The following is a 9812-nucleotide window of genomic DNA, read 5'->3' on the forward strand; positions in this document are numbered from 1 at the left end:
CTCTCTCTCTCCTACAGTAATAAGTAGTAAATGCTAGCACAGCAACATAGAAAATTGAGCACGGTGGAATTTCACTATAGAAAAACAACTTGAACAAAGCAAAGAAAATATAAGCATTAGCAACAAAGATAGAACCCATATCGGTGTCTGAGAAAACACAGGGAGGTTGAGAATAAACCTTTGTAAAAGGAGGCTCATAGAACCCTTCACTCCTGACCCCCGGGGGAGGCACATGATGCTCACAGGAACCCTCACTCCTGGGCCCCGGGGAAGGCACATGATGCTCACAGGAACCCTCACTCCTGGGCCCCGGGGGAGACACATGATGCTCACAGGAACCCTCACTCCTGACTCCCGGGGGAGACACATGATGCTCACAGGAACCCTCACTCCTGACTCCCGGGGGAGACACATGATGCTCACAGGAACCCTCACTCCTGACTCCCGGGGGAGACACATGATGCTCACAGGAACCCTCACTCCTGGGCCCCAGGGAAGGCACAGATGTGCCCAGGCCTCCAGAGGTCTTTCCCATTTCAGCCTGTGTCTTGTGCTATCTTTACGATAACTCAGAAAGTGAATTATTCCCTGTCTCTCCCTTTCAGGCTCTATGTTATGATGTTTTATGTCACAGTGTTTCACCCCTGGAAAAATAATTAAAACTGTTTGTGTGTAAGGGAAGTCACTTATCAAGATTAATTGGATTGTTCTATAGCAGCCCCTTCCTCCTAGGATAAAATACATTAGTCAATAAAATGATAAGGCAGAGAGACAGAAAGATAACGTAATCCCGAAGTGAAAGTCCTTTGAAGATAATTCAGAAACGATTTCTTTGGAGTTTCGTGTTGTTCCTCACGGTGTTTCCTTTCATTCCCATGGTAAGCCTGAACCCTGTGTGAAGCCACAGAGTGTTTGTAACCTGTTCCCCCAGCCGACACTGCCGTGTCCACGGTCTTCAGCAGCTTTTAGAGTGTGAGCAGATTCAAAGAGGGCTTGATATCTGCAATGTCTAAACCCAGATCTCCACGCTGTGTTCATGCTGAGAGAGTCTGAGATGTTGTGCCCACCCCTCAGATTCCCGCTGTGTGAGAGATGGAGAGGGGGTCTTAGGGTGTTCTCAGTGGCAGTACTGGCCAGGCTGCCCACCTTCTGTTCCTGCCAGGGCATATCATTGTGAAATCCTAGGTTTAGAAGGGGACTCTAAGGAATGTTAGATCAACCCTTCCAAAATCCGATTTCACTAATGGATATGACAGTATGCAATGGCCAGTGAGTTCTCTGCACAAAATACAGATATTAAACTGGACAAGGATTTGTTAAAAATAATGATTTCAGGACTCTGGACATCAAATAAAAACTAACAATAAGTTGAGAAGCAGTGATTTCCAAAAATCCCCTGCTCTATGTCCTTTTGAATATGAATACTGGGATGCGAGTCCTTCGTGCCCAAAGTCACTGCATTCTGCCTGCCCCTACCCTTTCAGTATGGTTACAGGGAACATCATTTTTCCTGTGTGTGCCTCACTGGAATAAAGAAAAGCTCTGTTTCCAGAAGAGATTCTGTGGCTTGGGGAAGAAGAGATGAAGACTTACAAATATGTCAGCCAACATAGTCAGTTTTGATATGGAGCTAACAAAAATAGGCCACATCTCCACCGCTCTACCCATAGGTCAGTGGCTCACTCAGCCATCACCAGAGAAGCTTGTCGCTATTCTTGCAGAGGACCCAGGTTCGGTTCCCAGTGCCCATGCTCTGTATCATCTGTAACTCCCATTGCAGGGATCCAGTGCTTTCTCCTGACCTCCGTGGGCACCAGGCACGCATGTCATACATGTACATGCCTGCAGGCAAACACTCCTACACATCAAATAAAAGAATCCAAAAAGGTGTGTTACATAATCATCTTAAAATTGAGACAATTTTAATATCGTAAGTGCAATAATTTACTATATAAAACAAATCGCTCTATAAATTTATAGGCAAATTAAGGACACCGACCAGAATGGAATGCTTTGGTTAATGCGAACCAAATCATGTCTGGTTTCAATTTGCCTTTGAGCGCTGTGGCTTTTGACCTCAACCCTGTCACTGGGGGGGGCCTGTTTCGTCCTGCCTTTTCTGCGTTTTCTGAGTTGTAGAGAATTTGGACGGTGACGGTATTAAACCCTTATAGTTTTCCTTAGGGTTAGTCCCTGTTTTCATTTGTACCTCTAGGCCAGAATCACACTGCCCTTCCCTGCAGTGAGCCTGTTGTTCCTTTTCTGAAGGCTGCCACCTGGATCTGTTGGCGCAGTAGGTGGCCAGGCCCTGAGGACACCTTGCCCCAGCTCCTGCATAACCCAGCCTTGGCAGTTTCTCGGAAGAGACCCACTAAATAAGTTTTCTTCCTTTTTTTTTTTTTTTTTTAATCAAATATCACATGGTGCTGACTTAAGTGATTCACGGAGCAAACTGTTTGCTTTATTACCATGCTGGAACAGTCTCCCAGAAGCAAAGTGTGGAAAGACTTAGAAAGTAAAGCATTTGAGAAATTAAAGACAACAGATACAGAATTCGAGGGAAAGCAGTAGAAAATATATCCCTTCTTGCTCCAAGGCTCCCGTAGTCACTATAGCATGTTAAAGCGAAGTGGTGGCAAGCTGAATCAGCGTTTGCCCTGGGCCAGCTGTTGTGGCAGGCTTTAAATCCCAGCACTCAGGAGGCAGAGGCAGGCAGATCTCTGACTTCAAGGCCAGCCTGCTCTACATAGAAAGTTCCAGGCCAGCCTGGGCTATGTAGAGAGATCCTGTCTCAAAAAAGCAACACAAAATGTTATTTTGAAATAATAATTTAAAAGATCTACCTTTACTTACTGTGTGTGTGGATGAAGGATGCCATCACACTGTGCATGTTATGGCCAGATGAGAATTTGCTAGAATCAGGTCCTCCCCCTCAAGGTATGGGCTTTAGGGATGGATCCAGGTCCTCAGGCACCTTCATTTGCTGAGCCAATCATTTATTTTAAAAAAATTGACAATAGATTTTTTTCATATAATACATTTTGAGTACAGTCACCCCCCCCCCAATTCCTCCCAGATCCTCTCTACCCTACCCACCAACATACACACACAAATCCACATACCCTTTCTCTCTTTAGAAAACCAACAGGGATCTAAAAACAAAAATAAGATAAAGTAAAAGGAAAGAAACCAGAATAGAAGAGCCAAACAAAACACATACACACACACACAAAAAAAAAAACCACAAGAAACACATAGAGATTTAGATACACACACATTTGCACGCACAGAAGTCTCATAAAAACACAAAATCAGAAACCATAGTATATAATCAAAAGACCTGTAAAGGGGGGAAAAAAAGGCCAGACAAAACACTGAGACAAAAATAAAACAAACAAACAAAAAAAATCACCAACAAACCCCCTCTAAAAATAGCAGTGAGTTCATCCTGTGTTGGCCGTCCTCTGCGGAGCATGGGGCCTAGCCGTGAGAGCGGTTTGTATACCCAGTGAGACTCCATTGGAGAGAACTAGTTTTTCCTCTGCAAGCAGTTATCAATTGGAGAGAGCTTCTGGGTTAGGGATGGGGGCGTGTGTCCACTCCCTCCTCAGCTCTGGGACCCCGGCTGGCTTAGACCTGCACAGGTCTGCGCAGACCCTGCGCATGCTGCCACAGTCTGTGCGAGTTCATGCGTGCATTGGTCCTGTTGTGTCTTCAAGGCCTTGTTTCCTTGGTGGCCTCCACCCCCTCTGGCTCTGACAGTCTTCCCACCTCCTCGCCTGTAGGGTTCCTTGAACCCTGGGTGGGGGATTTGATGGAGACGTCCCCTTTGGGACTGAGTGTTGTGGCTCTTTGTTGTTTGTTCCCCTTACTGCCGGAGGAGGAATGAGCCGAGATTGTTCCTAACCCCAGGAAACCTTAACTGTGTTCTTTGTGCAGGCTCGGCCAGTCGACTACCCCAAGGACTACCTCTCCCATCAGATTCCCGTATCGTTTCACAAACACTGGCACATTGACCCGGTGGAGGTGTACCTCACCTGGCTGGCACCCGGCGAGGAAGGCGACGCCACACGGGAGACACAGAAGGATCCAAGAGAAGAATTGTAGACCCAGAACCTGGGAGGAGCAGGTGAAGAGATTCGCCCCATTGGCTGGGCTGGGGTTCGGCTGCTTGTGTAGGCCACTGGAAACAGACACGTCTCAGCCTTTGTGGACAGAGGGTATTTCTTGATGGGTGGACTCTTGGGGGAAACTGGGGGAAATCACTTGTTTTGATTGATGTTGTTATTGTTAACACAGTGATTACTGTGCCTTTTTTTTTTTTTCTGGGCCTTGTGACTGTCACAGGAAATAAATGGTACCGGAAGTCCCTTTCTGTTCTCTTCATTGTAGTGGGGATTCTAACACAAGGCTACGGCCGACTGTTGTGCTGTGTAAACGTCGAGTCTTTTGACATGGATTGCCAGTGGATGCACCTTTAAGCCAGCAGTTCTCAACCTGTGGGTCGTGACCCCTTCGGAGGTAAAGTGACCCCCTTTGGAGGTCACCTTCACAGGGGTCACCTAAGACCATCAGAGAGCACAGATACTTACCTTACGATTCGAAACAGTAGCAAAGTTACAGTTATGATGTAGCCACGGAAATGGCTGGGGGGGGGGGTCACCACAGCATGAGGAATTTATGAAAGGGTGGCAGCAGTGGGGAGGTTGAGATGCGCTGCTTTAAAGGGTCCCATTGATGGTGGGAATTAGTTCCCCGGGAACTCGGGAGGAATGAGATACTGAGGCTGATTCCTAAAGCGTAGAACTCAGTGTGAAATCCCCTGGCTCTCATGGTTGCTGTGTTTTACCTCCTCTAACGGTTGCACCCCAGAAACAGAGGCTGAGGGCCATCTGCTGAGGTTTCTGCTTCTCTTGAGATATGCATTGGCACCATTCCCTCGGAGGCCCTCTGCTGTGGTGAGCGTACAGGGTGTCACCAGGAGTTAGGGTGCTGGGTCCACAGGTCCCCTGGGTGTCAGCCAACCCTGTGGGGGTCCCAGGAGAGGAGCTGCACCTGGAGCTGGTTAACTCTTGCTTTTCTGAGTGTTACATAGTAACTGGCTTCTGGCCCAGGAGAGCCAGCCTCCACCCTGGTGGCTGCAGCCTCCACCCTCCTAGAAGGGCAGTGTGGGGTTGGGCAATTTCCCTGGGTCCTTACAGAATGAAATTGGAATAAAGTGCTTTGAAGCAGCCCTCGTTTTCAAACCATACCTTTTAATATGTAGTAATTTAACAGTTCAGTATTAATGTATGAAAAATGTTGTGTGTTAACATTTAAAGCGAGGTGATTTTGTTATAAAAATGTATTTGCACATGATTTGATCTCAAGCTCCTAAGTTTTGTATATTGTAACGTTTTCCTTTATGCTTTCCTCCGCAGTTCATTAACCTTGCTTAGAAGGCTTCTAAACCCCGTAGGTTCAAAGCCACACCGCCAAAAGTCTTCGTGTGTTTATTTTTTTAACAATGTATTTTTTTTCCCATGTAGCTTACTTTTGACTTGTGTCCAAATTCATGCAATACCTTCTTTTCCAAATTCAGTTAAGTATCAGGACTAGTCTGTGGCAGTGCTGTGGTCTGGTGGATCACATTGGATTCAGTCTGTGAAAACGGATTTTGTGGTTCAGCCGGCAAGTGGACTGAGAACAGTCCAGTGAATGACAAGGACCATAAGGGTTTCTGGGTGTCGTGTGGATGGCTCCAGCATCCTTGCTGTTACAGCTGTGAGTGTGGCCCTTGCTGTCATAGCACTTAACCTTTTTGACATTGCAGTAATGCCCTGGGGGACGGGTACAGTGCAGGGGAGCCTTCAATCCCCCTGACCCCCCACCTCTGCTCAAAGCCTTCAGTCTGCCCGCCCCCACCCCACCTCTGCTCATGAAGTGTCACCAGCCAGAGAACAGAGTTTCATTGAACAGGACGGAATCCAGCACGTCTGAACATGAAGACCTGTGTTGTCCAGCCTTTCCTCTCTGTTAGGATCTGGGCCTTCTGCTGGCTCTGGGGATCCTTCCCTGGTGTCTCTAGATAACGTGGTTGAGTTTGTTTCTTTCTGGAAGTAGAGAAGCCTCACCATGAATAAAACATCTTCAGTTTACTTCTGATTCTGCATTTTCTCTGTTCGTTGAGACTAGAGAGAGGCTGGGGAGGAGTGTGCAGGACAGGAATTGAGAAATTGGGAACACTCACAGAGCAGTAAAACAATCAATGCAAGCTAAACGCCTTGGGAAAAGGCAACAGAAATTAAAAACACGGTTTATAAAGATATTATGCTTTGATGTAGAGCAAATGACAGACCGACTATTTGAATACCAACTGAGAATTGATATCTTAAAAAAAAAGCCTTAATTTTGAGCCTGGATTTTTCAGGGCACATGCATCCTCTTCAATGTTCTCTTTCCCTTTAAGTAAGGGTTTCTTTACCAGTGGATATTTTTATCCTAAGGATTTAGCACCAAGGATTTATGTGTGGATTACCTGGTGGGGTCATTTTTACTTTTAAGCCGTTTCTCAGGACCCAACTCATTGCCCGACAATGTAGGATTTTTTACATCTCACAACTAAATCAGAAGCCGAGACACAAAAATAACCTTTGTGGAATCCTTGGAAACATAATCGCGCGCCGGCCTGAGTAATGATGCTATGCAGGGGCGCGTAAATGCCAGTGTTCTCTGCGTGTCCTGATTGATGGAAGGCATTCAGTACGCCTGCATCCATCATTGTTATGGATGAGCGTGGAGGGCCTCAGAGACTCACAGCACAGTAGACATTTGTAAGGATGCCTGTGGTGCTTGCATTCACGGGGACGTCGTCGTTTCTGTGGAAGAAGATCAATCAATACGCCGTTAAGTACACCAAACAGACTTACAAGGGTGCCCTTTGCCCCCCTTCACTGCTTCACTCCTGCCATCTTTGAATGACCGTCATGAAAAGGTGCTATTGTTTACGTCCCCGAACCCTCTAAACAAGTCACCTGCAAAATGTGTTTTCCTCCTTTCTATAGAATAAAATTAAAAAAAAAAAAAAAAAAGGTTTTGTTTATCATCTGGTTCGGCCCGTGGTTCTCTCTTTAAAGACGGGGGAGGGGGATTTTCAGGAATAAGGTACCGTGACAAAAAGCTGGCTTCTGAGACAATCACAGCAGCGCAGTACTGGTGGCCAGAGCTGCAGAAGGCTGGCTGGGGCTTCGGGGCTTCTCTGTGGGGGACTAGGCAGAGGGCCTGTCTGAGAAGGTGATTTGGGGGTGAAGATCCCAAAGACTTAAGAAGGCTGAAATTTAGCCAGTGGTTTTGGGGTTCAAAGCCAGAGGAACTAGCCACGGCGATGGCCTCCAACATGAAAGCAAGGGGGGACTGTTCCTCAGTCACCACTGTCGTTGAGCCATGGAGTGCCGGTGATGGGCAGCAAGCAGCTGGATGTGGAAGTCGGGCTTGGAGTTAGGTGTAGATGTGTGTCTGTCTGCGCGGGGGGTATGTGCCTGTGAGTGTAGTGCTCATGATGGGTCAGATCCCCTGGAGCTGGAGTTACAGACAGCTAGGAGCCTCCTGGTGTGAGTGCTGGGAACTGAACTGGAAGAGCAGCCAGTGCTCTTAACCCCTGAGCCATCTCTTCAGCCCTACCGTGAGCATTTCAAAGGCCTCCCTCGCCATCTCAGGAGTGGGTAGAATGAGCTGCAGAGGAAGCAGAGTGAAGGGAAGAGACAGTCTGTGAAGGGACACGTTGATGTGTGTTTCTAAGGAGTGTGCGCTGGATGCCAGGGGTGTGCGGTAAGGGAAAGCAGGGGAGGTCTTTCAAGAAGCAAATGTTCCATTGTGTTCAAGTTGCCAAGAGGTCCATTAGGAGGGGACAGAAGTGACTGTATGATTCAGTGGCTTGGAAGTCACAAGTACAAGTTGAAGTTGGAAACAATTGTGGTAAACCTCCCCTCCCCCCCCCAACACACACAGAGTTTGTTCAAAGTCAAGGGGAGGAAGACAGCGTGAGACATGGGGTTTGTGGAGTTTGGCTTTCGTGATGGAAAATTCTGGAACTGTCCATGTGATGACAGTGTCCCCGTGGAGAGTGAGGTCGACTTCCCTGGCCATGTTAGTGAATGGAGCTGGAGTTCATGGCTCTGTGTTTGTGGGGGATCTGGCCGCCTGGGAGAATCTGCTGAACCGTGAAGAGCCGTGTCTGTCCCATTTGAGACAGGCCTCTGTTGTGCTGAATTTTATAATGTGTGATTTTCTGTAAGGCAGCTTCATGAGTTCCAATAAGGGAAACTCCCTGTATCAGGATGCCTTAACATATCACAGGCATGCCGTGACATCACCTTGGCTCTGGGTGTCGATCAAGTCCCTCACCTCAGCCCACCCCCTTCCTCTCTTGCCTCTCCAGATAGGCCTGTGCCCACGGGACTTGAACCACTGAGTCTCTTTCGTTCTCTTTCTCCCATAACATCATACCTCCGCTCACTCTAACAGCGCCCATTTGGCTGGTACTGCAAGGTGCCGGGTGGGCCCGGGGAGGACAGCCCCAGGCTTGCGGGGTGTGTGTGTGTGTGTGTGTGTGTATGTGTGTGTGTCCTGCTCAGTTCTTGTCCCATGCAGTTCGTCATGATGCTGGGTTGGGCCAAGCTTCCTGACTGATGTGGAGGTGCCGCTGGAGTTCTGTGATGGGCTGGGGCTCGAATCCCCAGACCTTGTTTGGCGGAATACCCCACCCCCACCCCCACCCCAACCCACCCCCGGTCGTATGACGTGGGGCCAAGGCGCTGCTCTCTGTTTCTTGTACCTTTTCTTGGACTCTTTTCCTTCTGTTTCTTTTATCCTATTCTGATGTGTTAGTTTTTGTTTCATCGTTTTATATTATATTATATTATATTATATTATATTATATTATATTATATTATATTATATGCCTGTTTGTTTTCTAATGAGAGACAGAAAGGGGGTGAGTCCGTATGGGAGAGACTTGGGGAGGAACTGGGAGGAGTAGAGGGGGGAGAAAGTGAAATCAGGGTATGTTATGTGAGGAAAAAAAATCTTTTTTTTTTTTTTGAGACAGGGTTTCTCTGTGTAGCTTTGCGCCTTTCTTGGAACTCACTTGGTAGACCAGGTTGGCCTCGAACTCACAGAGATCTGCCTGGCTCTGCCTCCCGAGTGCTGGGATTAAAGGCGTGCGCCACCACCACCCGGCTCTGTTTTCAATAATAGGAAAAACACAGTGTGAGTGAACGGACCAGTGCTCTTTAAAAGCATGTTGTGCAGCTTAATTGACACAAGCCAGGGTCAGCTGAGAAGAGGGATGAGTGGTACATTTTCCCCCCCTGAGAACCTCAGCTGAGAAAATGCCCCCATCACAATGACCTGTAGGTGAGTGTAGAGGCATTTTCCTCATTAATGATTGATGTGGCCGAGTCCAGCCCAGTGTAGATGGAGCCACGCCTGGGCAGGAGATCCTGGGGGACCTAAGGAAGCAGGCTGAGTGAGCCATAGGGAACCCCCAGTGAGCAGCATTCCTCCATGGTTTCTGCCTCACTTTCTCCCTGACTTCCCTGCAGTGATGGACTGCGATAAGCCAACTGAACAGTTGGTCTTGACCAGGGTTTATTAGGGCCACCAAGTCATGTACGGGGATGTTTGGAGGTTCGAAAGATGAACATGGTCTTGTTTTAGAGGGGCGGGGGAGCAGCGAACACCGTGTACTGCCAGGAATCTTCCCCTGCTTTACTATTTCCAGACACGGTCAAGCAGGTGACTGGGGTCAGTCTGACGTGCCTACTTATTCATTT

At 47.8% G+C, this 9812-nt stretch overlaps 1 protein-coding gene across 1 annotated transcript in view; it reads left to right on the forward strand.

Moving 5' to 3' along the window:
- The window catches only part of B3glct (beta 3-glucosyltransferase), a 95321-nt gene extending 90950 nt beyond the window's left edge, over positions 1-4371 (forward strand). The window contains exon 15 of the mRNA XM_028878081.2: positions 3940-4371. Within this exon, the coding sequence (XP_028733914.1) occupies positions 3940-4107 (168 nt within the window). The 3' untranslated portion in view covers positions 4108-4371. The remainder of the gene's footprint in view (positions 1-3939) is intronic.
- Positions 4372-9812: the final 5441 nt, after the last annotated feature.

This window comes from Peromyscus leucopus, chromosome 23 (genome assembly GCF_004664715.2).
Source record: "Peromyscus leucopus breed LL Stock chromosome 23, UCI_PerLeu_2.1, whole genome shotgun sequence".
NCBI classification, from domain to species: Eukaryota; Metazoa; Chordata; class Mammalia; order Rodentia; family Cricetidae; genus Peromyscus; species Peromyscus leucopus.